This window comes from Panthera uncia (genome assembly GCF_023721935.1).
Source record: "Panthera uncia isolate 11264 chromosome D3 unlocalized genomic scaffold, Puncia_PCG_1.0 HiC_scaffold_8, whole genome shotgun sequence".
Classification (NCBI taxonomy): domain Eukaryota; kingdom Metazoa; phylum Chordata; class Mammalia; order Carnivora; family Felidae; genus Panthera; species Panthera uncia.
In genome coordinates, this window is record NW_026057586.1 from 85,757,214 (window position 1) to 85,773,931 (window position 16,718).

General features: G+C 64.9%; 1 protein-coding gene across 1 annotated transcript in view; it reads right to left on the reverse strand.

The window, feature by feature from the left end:
- Positions 1-15,869, reverse strand: part of NCOR2 (nuclear receptor corepressor 2) — a gene marked incomplete at its 5' end in the record, with an annotated part of 28,708 nt that extends 12,839 nt beyond the window's left edge. The window contains 15 exons of the mRNA XM_049619589.1: positions 376-589; positions 679-834; positions 960-1,112; positions 1,844-2,095; positions 2,508-2,729; positions 3,859-4,213; positions 5,675-5,970; positions 6,593-6,679; positions 6,948-7,088; positions 9,386-9,536; positions 13,018-13,121; positions 13,443-13,547; positions 13,720-13,822; positions 14,544-14,683; positions 15,689-15,869. Of these exons, the coding sequence (XP_049475546.1) occupies positions 376-589; positions 679-834; positions 960-1,112; positions 1,844-2,095; positions 2,508-2,729; positions 3,859-4,213; positions 5,675-5,970; positions 6,593-6,679; positions 6,948-7,088; positions 9,386-9,536; positions 13,018-13,121; positions 13,443-13,547; positions 13,720-13,822; positions 14,544-14,683; positions 15,689-15,869 (2,660 nt within the window). The remainder of the gene's footprint in view (positions 1-375; positions 590-678; positions 835-959; positions 1,113-1,843; positions 2,096-2,507; positions 2,730-3,858; positions 4,214-5,674; positions 5,971-6,592; positions 6,680-6,947; positions 7,089-9,385; positions 9,537-13,017; positions 13,122-13,442; positions 13,548-13,719; positions 13,823-14,543; positions 14,684-15,688) is intronic.
- Between the last annotated feature and the right edge of the window lie 849 nt (positions 15,870-16,718).

Below are 16,718 nucleotides of genomic sequence, written 5' to 3' on the forward strand. Positions count from 1 at the left end.
TCCATCCATCCATTCACTCACCTGTCTAACCCAACCACCCTTCCATCCACCCAACTACCCACTCATCTAGCCCAGTCACCATCCACACACCACCCACCCACCTATCCATTTCTCTCTCCACGTGCCCATCCCAAGCCAATCACCTATCCATTTCCCTCCCAAATACTCACCCATCTATCACCTTCACCTGCCCTTCCCTCCACCTACCCATGCATCATCCGTTCACCCGCCTGTCCACCTGCCGTCCTACCTCCTATTCATTCACCCACCATCCACCTCCCTGCTCTCCCACCCATCATTCTCCTTCCCGTCTCTCTCCCACCAGTGCACTTGTGCACCCACGGCCCGCCCGCCCGTCCCCTCCCTTGTGCCAACCTGGCCCACCTCAGGACTGTGGGCGTGCTGGGCTCCACGGAGGTGAGGATGCCCTTCATGCCCGTGTTGTGCAGCACGCTGGGTCTCTGCTGGATGGCGTCCTGGGCCCGGGGTGACATTGGCGAGTGCTGGTGGGAGTGGGGGGTGGGGCGGCCACTGCCGCTGCCGCCCCCACCCCCTCCGCCGCCGCTGCCGCCGCTGCTCTGCTCCGTACCTGGCAGGGACAGGCTGCGGGGTCAGGGGACAGGTCGCGTGGCCCATGAGGACCCCCAGAGGCCGGGGCAGGGACTTCCGCCGCCCTACCAGGTCTCCAGATGGGCGCGTGCTCCACAGTGGTGGTGGACGTGAGGACCGGCTTCTCGCGCTCCCGGTCACGCTCCCGGTCGCGCTCCCGGTCGCGCTCCCGCTCCCTCTCGGACGACGAGGTGGTGGCGGGTTTCGTCAAGTGAGTGGGACCCCCTGGAGACCAGAAGTCCTGTGGTTCAGCCCAGCGCTCAGGGAGGGCCGGGGCCTGTCCTCTGGGGTGGATGGGACAGGGGAGGGGTGTTACCTGGGGGGTGGATGGGACGGGGCAGGGGTGTTACCTGGGGAGAGCGGGGAGCTGCTGAGCCGGCTGCTGAAATGCTGGGGCGCTGTGGGGAGGTAGGCAAGGCGGTCCATGGCGGTGGCGGCCGGTGTGCCCGGGGTCGGGGGCACCAGCACGGGGAGGTGTGGCACTTGGGACAGGTCGATGATGCCTGCGGGAGGAGGTGGGGCCGGGGGGTTGTGGGCAAAGGGCCGGAGGGACCGGGCGCCCCCTCCTGGTTCTGCACCGGTCCCCTCGGGCCCCTCTTCCGGATGCCAGGCTCTCCCAGTCCCACCTCCTTTGACCTCCAAACCCCAGAGGCGGTCGTGCCCGGTGGCGGGCATCCGCGCACTTGGCTGGCCCTTTGCGTTCTGCCAGCCTCCTACCCGCTCCGGTCGGCTCCCTGTATTCAGTCCCCAATGCCTGAGATACCTAGCGTGACTGCTTTTTCCAAACGGACCCTAACTGGTACTTGGTTGTTGAAAAGAACCTTCCAGAAATGTTTCCAGAGGACGACTTGAACGCACTCACAAAGCAGCCACGGGCTGTTTGTGAGTCGAGGGAGCCGGAAATTCACAGCCTCGTATTTTGATCTCTTTTGGTCAGGCCAAGGACCCCCATCTACGGAGAGTTCGCGCGGGCACACGCTCACCTCCTGCGTGTGCATCCGAATGCACACGCTATCAGACACACCCCCACCCCCACGCTCGCGGCCCACACAACCCTCAACCCCGCGCCAGGTCTGCGTGCGTTCTCAAGGCTGTTCCACCGCCCAGGCCTCTAGGGTGACCGCGCCCCACGGCCTCAGCGAGAACACCCGCGTCCTTCGCACTCCTGAGCGGGCCGGGCGGACGAGGGACGGGGCCGGTTCTGGGGGCGCGGGATGGTGCCCTCCCCACCCACCTCGAGGGCCAGCGGCATAGTTGAGTGCCAGAGAGGATTCGCGGGGCGAGAGGCCCCTCAGCATGTCAGCCCGCTGGGCCATGGCGGTCGCCGCGTTGTGGTGCATCTGCTGCGAGGTGATGTAGTCGTTGATGATTGTCTGGCGGTTCTCCAGCGCCGCCGTGTCGGGGTAGCCGCGGATGAGGTAAGGCGGGTACAGGTGCGGGTAGGTGGGGTTGGGGGCCAGGTGTCGGGGCAGGTAATAGGCCGCGGCTGCGGGGAGAAGGGGAGCGAGGTCAGGCTGGCTCACCCGCCCGTCGTTCCGCCCCTGGCCCGCGCACCCGACGGCCTCCCCCAAACACCGTCCACAACCCGGAACTGAGGGGCTACGCGCAGAAAAACCTTGGCTCCCCAAGACAACGTGGGGTACTTTTTATCGATAACGTTCTTTGGATCGAAGTTCCCCTAAAGGGCATCCACAGCGTGACCGCTAAGATCCCCGAGGGATGCATCCTTTTAAACAGATTTTCAGACCACGTCCGTTTGAGAAACACTCAGGCACTGCGGCCTCTTTTGATACGTTTTCAATTTTAAAGGCACTGGTAAGTTCCACAGGAAACTGGGGCTGACAGGGACGAGGTCCCTGGCCCCGCGCTGTGGGGGTCTATGGGTCCCAGACAATCACCTGCATCGAGAGGGATCCCGCGGGGTATGGAGGTGGGATCGAAGGCCAGGGGGATGTGGCCGCGGTACAGGTCCACACCGCTCACGCCCCGAAGCAGGTGTTCGTAGGGCGAGATGGGGTGGGGGTGGTGCTCAGGCACGGCGCTGTGGGGGGACTTGGCGATCTCCCGGGGCGTGGACGTCAGCTTCCGGTCCTGGGATGCCTTGCTAGATGAGAGGCTGCCTGTGGGGACAGGCCAAGGGGGTGGCGTTGGACCTCTGTGCCACCGCTGTCACAGCCCCCAACACGGGGGCCGCCGGGGCCAGCATTTAGGGGAGGCCACTTGAGGGGGCGGCTCTCGGGGATGCAAGGACCAGACCTCCTCCTTCACCTGTCTCTTTGCCTCCGGTTCCTGTGTTCTTTCATTTACCCATTTGCTGCTGTGTTTGTGTTCTTTTTTAAAAAGCTCATTCATGCTTTCATTTATTTGTTCTTTTGCTCATTTGTTCCTTCCTTTCTTTACTTCAAGCAATTGAAAATATTTATGGAGCCTCTATTACAGGCCAAGCACTGTCGTAAGAAATGCAGCTGGCCCCGTCAACACAACAGGCAGGAAACCACACTGACGTGGCGCACTTAATGCTGGAGAGAAGCGACCCACTAGTCTTCAAGCGAAAATCTCCGCGAGATAAACGCTCCGGGGGACGTTCAAAATGTGACCAGAATAGTGGGGGAGGGTCATAAAAGCCTTCCCAAGAATGCGACATTTGAACAGACACCCGAAGGACAAAAAGAAGCCACTTAGGTAACACTCTGCATGTGGGGGAGGCTTCAGGCAGCGGGGAGAGCAGGTGCAAAGGCCCCGTGCACACTCAGGAACAGAGAGGAGGAAACCCGCTGGCCCGGCCTGTGGTGGATAAAGGAATGTGGTGACCGTGGCGTGCACAGCGCACCGGGCCAGGTCCTACGGGCTGCTCACGGCCGTGGCTAAAAGGTGGATTTTTTTTTTTTTCTCCCCTAAATGCAGTGAGGAATCACTAGAAAGATTTAAGCATTAGAGTGGCGTGACGGGATGTGAATGTTTCAAAGGACGGCTCTGGCGGCATCCGGGGTGCAGGATACAGCAGGACAGGAGGGGAGTTGCGGTGGCCCCCCGGGTGGGGAATCACGGTGGTCTGGGGGTGGCAGGGAGACGAAGAGAAATCGAAGCGTACTTTGGGGGCGGAAGCCACGGGCCCGGCAGGTGGCAAGTACGCACCAGCCCGAGGGTGCCCCTGGTTTCTAGCCTAAGCTGAGGGTGGGTGGGGAGGCAGTCCCCCGAGGCAGGAGCCCACCCGGTGCCCGCACCCCCACCCCCCCACCCCCCACGTACCCTCCTGCAGGCGTGGGGTGGGCTCCCGTGTGGTCACCGGCGAGCCGCGTGGGAGGTGGCCGGCGAAGGGCGCCCCGTGCTCCTCGTAGGCCAGGGGGCTTTGGCGCGGCTTGCCCAGCTCAGGCACGATGACCGGGGCCCCCCGGGTGATGGAGCCCCCCGAGCTGCCGGCTGCCCCCGGCCGGCCCTTCAGGCTCTCTTCGTAGCAGGCGCGCTCCAGCGCCCGGGCGTCGGCCATCACGTCCAGCGGGTGCACGGGCGGGAACGTGCGGCCGGGGCTGCCGATGATGGAGCGCACGTCATGCTTTTTGGAGCCGGCGGAGGACGGGCCAGTGTCATACTTGAGCGGGGTGCCCTGGGGAGACAGGGGTGTGAGCACCGGCCGCAGGACGCCTCTGAGCCTCAGTTTCTCGGCCACGAAGCAGGAGCGACGGCTCACGCCTCCAGGGGCAGGGGGACGAAGGGCTTTGCTGAGCCTGAGATGAACGCACGGGTCACCGCCCTGTCTGTCCCTGTCCCGGCCCCAGGGCCACCAAGCTCACAGGCCAGCCATGCCCGGAGCAAGCGGGGACCCTCGTCGGCCCCTGGAGCCTCGACACCCCCACTCCTCCCACTGGTCTGGGACCCCCTCCCCCCGCCGGCCCACTCGAGGTCACTCCAGGAAATTCAGCAGCAAAACCCAGTCCCACCGCCTGGTGCCCAAGGCTCAGAGGTCAGGGCTGAGGTCTGTTTGCTCTCCGGCCAGAAGGGGCAGCTGAATAAACAGGGGGTCATGGACCACAGTGCAGGCTGGCCGCCCCGGAGAAGCCCCCGCTCTGTTGACACAGCCTTGGGAACCCGGGGTACGGCGGGGGCCGGCGTCTGTAAGCAACAGAACCCTGGGTCTACTCACGGACGTTTTTGTCACTTCCGTAAGAAAGGGAAAGAGATACCCTGCTTCTAACGAGGATACTGTAGAGTCAGACTGGCCTTCCTCTGGGGTCCACGGGCAAGTCTCACCCAGGCCCCTGGCGGTGGCTACCGTCCCCACTGCTTCTCTGGGCATCGGGCACCTTCCCCCCAAGGGAAGCTGGGTCGCCCTCCCGGGATACCCTTCCCAGCCCCGTCTGCCTCACGGCCACGCAGCCCCAGGGACGGTTCCCACCGTCCGTCCTCCTTCCGTCCGGCCACCTCTGACCACGGGAAGGGACGGTGGTTTCCACTACCGGCTCCTTGCACAACGGGAGCTGATCGTGCCCTACTGGGCTGGGGCCTCCTGGGCAGCCGGGGCCGCGGGGGTGCAGCAGGCTGGTGGGGGAAACGGGACGCCGAGAAGCAAAGACGTTGCAGTTTAGGAACATCCGGGTTTCACCAACTGCCGTTCACTTGCTGTGTGACCCTGGGCAAGTCACTTCACGTCTCTGAGCCTCCATTTACACACCGATAAAATGAGACCCTCAGAGCGTGGCTGCGGGGGCTAAACTGGGCACGACGCAAGGTGCTCAGGCGGCACCTGGCCCGTAACAAAAACCCAGACAGCAGCAGCCGTTTGTTTTCACGGTGAGCTCGGGGACTGTAGCGGGCTGCCTGGGCTCTCTGGGCCTCAGTCCTTCCAGCTGAAGAATGGGGATAACGGCTACAGACCCCACAGGGCGTAAATACAATTCAATGAGGTCACGGATATAAAGCCCTCAGCACAGAATCCGGAACGCACACGGCAAAGGGTCAGCGGTGAGCAGCTGTGTAATCTCGGGCAAGGTACCCACTGAGGCCGAGCCTCAGTTTCCCCATTTGTAGAGGCCAGGGAAGCGGCTGTCCTGCCCAGCCGGCCCGTTACCTGCGTGATGGAGCCCTCCTTGAGCGGCCGCGGGGCCAGGGGCAGCTCGGGCGTGCGCCGCAACTCTTCCCGGGGAATCTCGTGGATGGAGCGGCCGGCCTCCTTCACCGTCGCCACCAGCCCCTCGTGGGCCGGCTTCAGCTTCAGGGGGCCCAGCGCCTCCAGGGGCCGGGCCTTGTAGGCCTCGGCCAGGTCCCGTGGGGGCGGGGGCGGTGGCGGCGTGCCCTCGCGTTTCAGGAGCTTGGCCTCCCGACGGAGGTAGTCTTCCTGGGCCTCCACGTAGGACCGCGGGATCCCTGCCGAGGAGGACAGGGCGCTGGCCCTCGGCTCTGCGCCCCACCGTGCCCCCCCCCCCCCCGTCCTACCCTGGGGTCTCCGCCCTCCAGTGATTCTGGAGCCAGACGACCTGGCTTCTAGTCCGCACCCGCCGTGTGGCCTTGAGCACGTGACCTGACCTCTCTGAGCCTCCGAGCCTCGGTCTCTTCACATACAGAACGGGACTACTGATCGAAACCCCTCACCGAGTCGCGCACGTTCAGTGAGATACTGCAGACGGAAAGCACGGGATGGGGCCCGTAGCAGGTGGCTGGCCACCGACCAGCCGCGACAACGTGGGTGACGTGACGACGGAAGCTGCCGGTGAGTGCCAGTAAGCGGTAACGCCGGCCTCACACGACAGCGCCGAAGTGGCACTTGGTGAGGACCGAGCACGAAACAGGCTCAGTAAACCTAGCGAGGGCAGGGCGGCGGCTGGTAATCTGCTTTCCGTCTGCGCTTCTAAGGAACGAGCGTCCCTGCTCTCCGTTTCAGCCCGTGCCCGTACAGCTCACGTACGGCTCCCCGCCCCCGCCCGCCCGGAGGGAAACCTCTGAGGGCTCGTGAGAGCGGCCCTGAGGGCAGCGGGTGGCCGGCCGGCACCTTGTGTGATGGAGCCTCGGATGTGGTGCTGCTCCTTGAGGTGGTGGGGGCTGTGTCGCTCCGGCGGGATGGCCCGGCCCATGAGACCTGGAGGGGGGCAACCGCGTCAGGGCTACGTGGGTCCCGTGGCCACTTGAGAGCAGTCCCCACGATGATGGCGGGGGCGCTGGCAACGGACCCTCTTGGTGGGGGACGGGGGTGCCCGTCACCGCCTCCAGACTGACCTCAGCCAACCGCAGCCCCGGGTTTCCTCTCCGGAAAATCGGGCCAACCGTCCCCGCCCTCCCTCCAGGGGGCGCTCTAAGGCACCGAGTTGGGAAGGCCCCCCCCCCCCCCCCCAGGTCCCGGTGCCCACCTTCGATGCCGGCGGAGGAGACGGCCCTGCTGACGCGGCCCTCCATCATGTCGTAGGTGCGCTTGGGGGCGGCCGTCTCGTGCGGGGGTCCGGAGCTGCTCCTGCCGTCCTCCTTGGAGCACTGGGACACAGATATGCCACCTGGAAAGCAGACCGCGCTCGTGGCGGGGGGCTGGCGGCCCACAGGGCCCGGGGACAGGAGACGCGGCCCCGCCACAGGGCCCGGCTGAGCCTCGCGGGGAACCCCAGCGGGCAGTCCTGCCAGGGCCTGAGCCCCGACCCACCGTCTCAGGGGCGCGCCTTCGGCCACACGTGGCCACGTCCTCACACGGGTGCCGGCTTGGGACGCGAACAGCAGCGCACACGCGTGTGTGAGCAGAGTTCCAGCAGCAGCGTGCGACCATTTGTGTGTGCACGTGTGGGCGTGTGCACATACACACACACACCTGGCCGCCGAGAACGAAGCAAGGCCGTGCGTGCAAATGCACCTGTGTGCCTGTGTCCTCGTGCACACGTGTGTACAAGCGCGGACGCGCCTTACGAGTCCACGTGGGGAGAGTGTACAACCTGGGGGGGCTGGCCGTGGCACACGTGGCCTTGCTAAGCCGGGAGAAGCCCAGAGGGGCCCCCCAGACAGGCCCGGGGTCTGAGAAGACAGAGGCCCGGCCTCGTCCGGCAGGCTGGAACCCCGCCCACAGCCTCTCCCGCTCGGGGCGGCCGAGGCCGGGGTGTCGGAAGTAAGCTCCCCACGGCCCCAGGCCGCCCCCCGAGAACCAGCCCTGCCCCCTGTTCCTACACGGAGTCCGCTCCAGAGGCTACAGGCCGGCAGCCTGCAGACACACTGGGCTGCTTTTCTTGAGAACTGATCACTGATATTTGAACTCGGTGGTTTCAGACCAAAATGGGAAAAAGTACATGATATACAAGGACAGATCAGCAGTTGGCTGGTGGCCTCCCATCCACACGGGGCGACGTCCACCACTGTCGCACCAGTCGCCGTCCGGGCTGCCGGGGGGGGGGGGGGGGGGGGCCCGTCCCCACCCCCTGCCGCCTTCCACCCGGCCCGCCGCCCTCACTCGCCACACAGCTCCAGGAAGCACGTCAGGGACTCGAAGGCCTCGTGTGCCCGCATCCTGCACATGACCACTCGAGAGCCACAGGGGCTCAAGAACCGGTCCGGGGACCCGAGCGGAGCCTGTGCCCTCCCTGCCCACACACACCTCGACCCCGGGCCCCCCTCAGCCCCTCCCCGGGCCCTCAGCCACACGCCGACGCTGGCCCCAAACACGCAGCCGATGGCCCGTCCCGCGGCCACCCGGCACCACCTCCACTCCTGGCCAGCACCGAGGGGGCGGGGCGGGCACAGAGGAAAAGAGACGCCCGCTCGCCAGAGGAGAAGCAATTTAGGGCCCTGCAGTGCCAGGGACTGAGCAGAGGTGAGTGCTCAGTGCTGAGAGGGACGCCCGTCGGCTGCGTTCTGCTCCGGTGCCCTGGGTGCCCGAGGCCGCCAGGAACCTCATATCCCGGCTCTGGACCCCCAAGTGCCCCCGTGCAGGGTGCCTTGGCTGTGGGCCCTGAACCCAGAAGGGGAGAGGGGGCGGAGGCAAGGGGAGGTGGAGGGTCACTCTGGCCATCGCCTCCCGCCGGCCCCCCGTGTGCTGCCGTTCAGAGCTCAGTGTTGGCCAGAACTGCCGGGCTTCCGCTCTCTGGCCTCAGTTTCCCTGCTCTGCTCTGGCAAGGCTGGCCACAGCCTTTAGTTTCCTAAACTGTAAAGAACTGAGCGGAGGTGAAAGGGAGACCAGCCCTCACCTGATGCTGGCTTGCATCCTGCAGGGACAGGAGGGTCACCACCTCTCTGGTCACGCTTCATGCGGTCACCCAGCCCCGGCTCCCGGTGAAGCCACCTCAATGGGCCAAACACCCTGCTCCCCCGATCCCAAGCCTCCCGGTCTCTCGAGGGGCCAGAGGGTGGCCAGAGAGAAGGACCGCTGTGACTGTACATCCGTAAAGTGGGGACGAAAGGCTTCTCCCTGGTTCTCGACCACTCAGGAAGGGCACCAACTCCCCAGATCTGTTTTCCAAAGGCATCTGGCTGCCTTTCTACCCCCACCACGTTTTTCTGGACCCTCCTCTCTTGAGCAGCTCTAGAAACACCAAAGCCTGGGGTTTAGTGGACAGGGCTGGAGAAGTAGGTTTCCAGCACTCACAATCTGCATCTCACGTGGTGTCCTGAGAGCTCTCTGAGCGGGGGGCTGCATCCGCTGGGCTCCCCATAAATCCCACGCGGCCCCACTTTCCTCCAGCGCCCCCCTCGGCCCTCCGTCTCAAGGTTCTTTCCCAGCACTGATAGACTCCCACGGACGGGAAGGAAGGCCGAGGGCCTGGCTGGCCCCAGGCCGCCCCGCCAGCTCCTCGGGGCCGTTAACAAGAGGACTCACCCTCGTAGGACAGGACGTGGCCCTTCTTGCCCTCGTAGATGACGTGGCCCTTCGGCAGGCTGTCCTCCCGGCTGCGGTCCAGACGACTCGGGCTGTCCTCGCCGATGATCCTGGTGATGGTGCCTTTGTACAGGACGTCGGCCGGGGTGCCCTGCGGGCACGGAGCGGGTGAGCCGCCGGCAGGCTCCACGCGGGGGTCCCTCGGGCTCGGCGGGCACGACGCGGGCGCGTCCAGCGTGCGCACACACAGGTGCATGCACACACGTGCTGGGTCCACCAGCGCACACGTGTGTCCATCCACGTGCTGCTCCCAAGGCGGAGGCAAAGCCCGGCGGAACAGCACCACATCAGGAAGGCTAATCCTGAGTGCGCTTACCGAGCGCCCGCCGCGGAACGGAAACCATCCAGAGCCCCTTCTACCTACTAACTCGTTTAATCCTGGCAGCAGTCCTAAGGCAGGCACGGTCGCGATGCCTATTTCAGACGGGGAAACTGAGGCACTGAGCGGTTAGGTGACTTCACCCGGGGCCACCGGCTAAGGAGGGGCAGGGCTGGGATTGGAACCCAGGTCGTCCGGCCCTGGCGTCTGTGTTCCAACCTGAAGTGTATGGGTTTTACTTTCTCAGAGCCCTGACGTGTTAAGCACCGACAGTAACTAATGGGGGTGCTGAGATCCCGTCCCTGTACTGTGCCTGTGACCGTGGGCCAGGCACCCCGGTTTCCCAAACCAGGGTCCGTCAACCCCAGCACCATGACGCGTGGGGCCAGCGTCCTGGGTGTGTGAGATGCGTGGCAGGACCCCCACTATCTATCCGCTAGATGCCAGAACAGCACCGAGCCTCCCCGATCTGCCCCTCTCCAAGGCGTAACAATCCGAGATGTCCCCAGACGTTGCCCAACGTCCCCCGGGAGGCAGAGCTGCCCACAAAGGAGAACCACGGCCGAAGAGTGAGCTCTCCACGAGGGGAGGTATCCAAGCAGAGAGAAGACAGCCACGGGGAGGGCCATCCTGCCCTGGGCAACCTCCGAGAACATGAGCGTGGGGATCAGCGGTCGATCAGGTGAGCGTGGGGATCAGGTACTGACCCCCAACCGGGTCAGACTGTTGGATGTCAAACAGCAGCTGTACAAACGAGTTGCCGGGTGGCCTGGGTCAAGTCACTTTGCCTCTCCGAACCTCAGTCTGTACGTCCACAAAACGGGAACAACCTCTTCATCTGTAATTCTCAAAGGCGCTTGACACAGACAAGCTCGCCCTAAATCGAGACGTCTCTTTCCTCCTTTTCCTAAGATTACTGGAGCCATTTCACAGATGTGGGGGTCCTACTGAGTGCCAAGCCCCGGACCAGCGAGCCCCGAGCATCCCCAGAGAAACTCGTCTGCTGAGACACTTCCCCCCCTGCGGGCTAAGGGCACGTGCTGGGCTTTTCCTGCAGGCCCTGCGTTGCGAGGAGGGGACAGGAGGACGCTCTCGATGCGGACGACCTCCCCAGGCTTCCCCCAGCAGAGGCTCTGGCCGGGGTCTCCCCGCCCCCGGGAAGCATCTGCGCGCAGCGCGGTAGAGCTGGGGGATAACTGGGCGTCCCACCCGGGGCGCCCAACAGGGCCAAGCTGTCAGGACAGGCTCCTCCAGAGGCGGCCGCTGCCAGCACAGCCCTTAAGCCGGGTGGGGGCGGGCGCCATCAGAACCGGGCCTCTGACCGGGCCCCTCTCGGGGAAGGCAGTGGCTGAGCAGACACCACAACGGATGGTGGGAAGGGGCTCTGCTGGAGGCACCGAAGGCGGTCCGGGCTTCGGCAGAGGACGGGACACGAAGGGCTGCGGACGCCCCCCCGGGGACGACACACGGGGCAAACCCGTGCGGGCGGGAGACTGTTTGCCTACGGCCTGTTTCGGGGACGGGAGCCTGCAGCCTCCCGGAGCGGACCCCAGCGAACTTCGCTCCCGGGGGCGGGAGGAGCCCCAGGGGGGACAGCGCGCCGGGGCCTCCTCTAGCCTGCGAAGGGGCGGCACGCCCGCTGGGTTCACGGGCGCGTGTGCGTGCCTGTGGTCCGTGCCGGGTTTCCCCGCCGCCACCCGGAAGCGAGGCCGTGGGAGCGTCTGACTCCCACGTGTTCTGGCAGCTGTCACCCTCTGCGAAAAACAGCCGACGGGGTGTGAGTGACCGAGACGGCGTGGGTCACAGCTGCCGGGAAACCCGGGGCAGGTGGGCTCCGAGGGGACCCGGAATTCGACCTTTAATCACAACCGGCCCCTTGAGAAAGACTCCGGGAGGAGTGCTTTTCCCCAGAGGGGAAACCGAGTCAGGAGGGGCCGTCCCCTGCTCGAGTGAGTGGGTGGCAGAGAGGGGACCTGAACACCCCAGCCTGACTTTTGCCCCGGGTGCTCGTTCTTTGCACTCAGCGAGGCTGCCTCCCGAAGCCTGTTATTTCAAAACCTACAGCTTTCCTTCCCCTCTGTGGTCTGATCTGAGGCCACCGGGGTCGAAAACGCCTCACTGCCGCCCAGCCTATGGCGGGACGCGGCGCCTCTAACGTGCGTGTGGGTGGGGCGGGGGGTGTCGCGCGAGCCCGTCTGTGCGCCCGCCTGTCCGGCCGTGTGTGTCTGTGCCTGTGTCCGTGCATGCGAGCGTGTCTGTGCGTGTACTTAGGGGCACGCCCACACGTGTGTTCTGGCTCCTCGTTCTCCGGCACCGTGTTCTAGGGCCGGACACGGCTGGGCACGAAACCCCAGGTCCGCTGCTCACTAGCCATGTGACCTCAGCTTTAATCTCTGGGCTTCAGTCTTCTCATCTATAAAATGGGCTATCCTAGCACGGGCTCTGTGCCAGCATAAAGCATCTTGTCTGGACCTGGGCGGAAGGAAGGAAAATAAAGCCCGGGGAGCTAAGGACCCCAGGAGCCGGTGGTGCCACACTTCGTGCTCACTGGCCAGGGAGGAGAGGGTTCAACGTGTCCCGGACGCACAGGGAGTCCCCGGCCTTGGTCAGGTGGAGAACCAAGCCCCCCCACCCCCCCCGCCCCCATCTGCATCACAGGAGGGCCTCGTGACCGACTCCCCCCAGGGGTGGGGGCCGGCTCGGCCACAGTGCGGAGCACCTGTCCGCGAACAGCCTGAAGGTGGCCTCCACTCCCTGCTCCAGGCACCGCGGCCCTCACTGGCCCTCGCCCGCGCGGAGACGCGCCCACTCGCTATTCCGGGACTCCTGCAGGAGGCTCACCCCCGAGAAGTCTCCCCAACTTGCCCGTCAGTGTGGCCTCAGCAGCCCCGGGCATTCTGAATCATGGTATGTCACTCAGTTTGGAGCACCGGGCACTCTGAAGTCACCCGCCCCGTTCTCACGGCCTGTGAGCCCCGGCCTACGTCCTCCGGCTACCCAGCCGGCCCCCTGGGAGCAGCCACTTCTGCGTTTTGCTCAGCACCTGGGGCGCCCGGCTCCACACAGACAAGAGAAACGACCACGGAACGAGCTGCTGTGCCCAGGACACCATCACACCCACCGAGACAGGTGCCATGCGGTGGCACCAGGGGGAACAGAGGGAACGGCCCTCTGCCTGCGGTCAGGGCCGCGTCTGGAGCCGCGGCCCGCGGGTCCTCCCCCCGCCCCTCGTGCGGTGCCCCGGGACACCTACGTGGGTGATGGAGCCGCGGTACGTGATGGGGCTCTCGGAAGGCACCCGCGTGCCGGGGATGCCCTTGGTGATGCTTCCTCCCGGAACCGAGCCCAGAGATGTCCCTAAAAGACACGAGACGCGGGGCATAAAGGGTGTCCACAACCCCTTCCCAGGTCCCGGCCCTAAAAGCCACCCAGACTGGGCTCCTGGTGACCGGCAAGTCCCCCCTTGGGGTCTCCCCTGGGGCAGAAGGTCCCCCTGGCCCTAAATGGCAAGGTAAACCATCAGGAAGACGGGGTTCTGGACCCTGTGGGAGCTGATGACCCTCCGATTTGGGATCAAAGTACCCGTTCCTGCCTCGACCCTCCTCCGAAGAGCAGAGGGGCACGCGCTAGGGACGCAGGGCAGGATCCGGGCCTCACGCCCACCCCTCACGCCCTCACCTCTCAGCACAGATGTCTCCTGGGCTGTGGGCACCCCCAGGTTCTCCGGGGGCCCAGCCTGGCCCCGCGGGGACAGCTGCTCCTGCTTCACTCCGCTGAAGGGCGCTGGGGACGGGTGGGAGCGGTGAGCCACGCAGCACAGGTGCAGGGGGCCTGGGGGGACGGCCCCCACCCGGCCCCACCCGGGGGCCGGGCCTCGGCACCCTCCCCTCAAGCCCCCAACGTGCACAGCTGGAGCCGCGCCCGGGCCATCGAGGTGGGGGGCCCAGATCCTTACCCAGCTTCTTGGGGTCCATGGCAAGGGGCAGCCCCATGGTGATGGGGCCCACAGGGGCCTTGGCGTGCTCCGAGTAAGGGACGTGGAGCTGCACCGACATTCCCTGTGGGGGGCAGAGGTCACGGGTTCACGGGCGCCCTCGCAGTCCCTCCGCCACACGCCCAGCCAGAGCGTCCTGACGCCCCTTCTGCGAGAGCCCAAGGGGAGGGGCACGCCGGAATCACACGCAGGTGGGGAGCCGGGGGCCCAAGTCCCAGGCCGCTGCTCAGCTGAGTCACCCCGGACAAGTCCCCAGCTCTCCTGGGCCTCGATCCCCCCACCTGCGAAGCGGCCATCAGGAGCCGGTGGGGCGTAAGGGAAACGGTGCGCGTGGGTGGTCCGGGGCAAAGCGGACACCTGGCCCCCACCCCTCCCCGCACAGGCGGATACGTCAGGGAGGCGAAGGGGCAGGCAGCCACAGACGGCTCACCACGCGCTGTGTCTAGTGCACCCGACCTTCCGTTTCACAGAGGGGAAACCGAGGCACAGCAAGTTTAGGTAATTTGCCCAAGGCCACACAGTCTGGCTGCAGAGTCCGTGCTCTTGACTGCCCGAGTCCCCAGGTCCTGGGGCAAACTCCAGCCCGCTCGGACTCTAGCAGCGAAGGGCACAGAGATGACCCCGGCCCCTCGGGTGCCCAGCCTCCACCGAGGCACCGTTGTTTCCAATGCCCCGCTTTACAGACGGAAAGCCTGAACCCCAAAAGAGGAAGGGGCTGTTCTCTGGGCACCAGGCGGCGCAGAGGGGGGGGGGGGGGGGGGGGGGTGCTGACCCTCCCGCCTCACCTGGGAGATGGCGTTCATTTGCCTCTCGAGGACGCTGGGGTGCTTAGCGGAGGAGATGAGGGGCGGCGGGTTGGAGATGGTGGGTGGGCGAGGCAGGACGGGCCGGGCGCTGTCATGGAGGCCCAGGGGCAGTGGGTGACCTGTAGGGCACACGCCTGTCCATCACAGGGCCCCTGCCAGACAGACCACCCCCCACAGGCGCCTGTCCACATGCGCCCTTCCCTCCCTAAGGAAGCCTCCCTCCACCCTGCCACAGCCCAGCCCCCGTCTAAGCCCCTCACCTCCAGCCCGGACCCCCTTTAACTGGTCTCCCCGTTCCCACTTTACCCCCTCCCCCACCAACAGCAGCCCATTCCCCCCAAAGGAATTCTGAAAAGCCTACTGGTTCACATCCTCCCCTTGCTGTTTACCTTCCATGGCTCCCCACTGCCCCCAGGATAAACTCTTAAACTTTGACACGGCTTTCAGGTGCCCCCGACCTGGTGCCTGTGGTCTCCCCGGACCCACAGCTTGGGCACCAAGCTTCCACCAAGGCAGCCGGATTCTGTTTCTCACGTTTCTCCCGCTCTTTCCTACCTCCGACCCTCTGCACATGCAGTTCCTCTGCCTGGCCTGTCTCGCCCTGTTTTGCTCCTGGCTCATTTATCCCACTCGTGCTTCGGGATCAGCTCTGCTTAGGACGCCCTTTGCTGACATCACAGCCCTTAGCAGGCCCCAGACGTGCTACTTCTGTTGCTGGCGGGGCCCGGCAGGACTGGAGGACCCAGAAAGAATCTCAACCCCGGGCTGAACGTGTCTGTAAACCAAAGCAGGTCCCTCCCCTCCTCCCCTCCCCCCAGACTTTTCTTTCCACCTGCCCATTCTCTAGCTCTAAGTCACTGGTGGAAGACAGAGCCCCACTCTAGGGCTGCCCCCTCACCAGCTCAAGTACCTCCTATGGCTCCCTACTGCCAGTGGCTTCGACTCTAATCCTGCAAACTTCTCTAATCTCAAAAGACCCCCTTCTTTCCCTTCACCGACCAGACCATCCCTCTTGCTGGGTCCCATCAGATTCTAAGATCCCTCTGCATGCAGCTCCAAACCAGTGCCAAGAGTTGGCACCCAACGACTGCACTGGCCGACCGAGCTTGGGCCGAGCTACTCACCAGGCGGGGCGTAGGAGAAGGCCGAGGGGTCAGGGGCGTGCGGGGAGGCCTTGATCACCTCACGAGGGGGCACAGGGAAGGGCAGGCCCGACGTCCAGCACGGAGGCTCTGTGGGCAGCTTCTGGCCGTCAGCTGCAAAGGCCGAGAAGAACACAGGCTTCTCTGCTGAGGGGATGAGGCAGGGCCGTCAGCCGTACTTGGCCAGCCCCGCCCAAACAAGGCTCTCCTGCGCCCACAGGACTGGCCTTGGGCAAGGATGGGGTCCTGGCCAATAGTAAGGGGGACTATGCTGGGAGCCCACCAAGTCTGCAGGCCAGCACCGCCCTGAGCCCCTGAGATCCCAGGGAGCTTCTAAGCCGCAGTGTGCCAGGCAAGTGAGGGACCCTGGACCAACCTCCAAAGCAGGGCCTGGAGCTGGTGGCCTGGGCCCTGCCGCCTGATTCTGTATGGACACTTGCTCTGGAGCATGGCCGCGTCCGCCCGTTTATTTACTGTCTACGGCACAGCTGAGTAGCTGCAGCAGAGACCGTCTGGCCCGTAAAGTCTGAAATATCGACTCTCCGGCTCTTTCTAGAACAAGCTCGCTGGCCTCTGCACAATGACGAAGGCTTGCTTCGATACGTATGCCCTGGCAGGAGGGCCGACTGGAGGTGCAGACCCTTGGGATAACAACGACCACCATGGCCGCCTGTTTGCTGAGCACATACTGTGTGCCAGGCACCGTGCTAAGCATCCCGCCAGCATGGATCCAAGGAGCAAGCTTGCGAGAAGGAGACGGTTACCAGATCTGTTGCGTGGAGGGGGAAACTGAGGTACAGACACATCAGTGGAGTTATCCAAGGTCACCATCAAATACGTGGCCAAGTCGGGATTTGAACCCTCAACCTCCTGGCCTCTGCAGCTACAGATAACAGAACAGGAGACTAGGGCCCTCCCACAGCCTCCCACGAGCCGGCACTCGAAGCCCTGTTTGTGTGCCGACTCGTTTATCCTCATTGCACCCTAAACGGAACTATCACCGTCTCCGTTT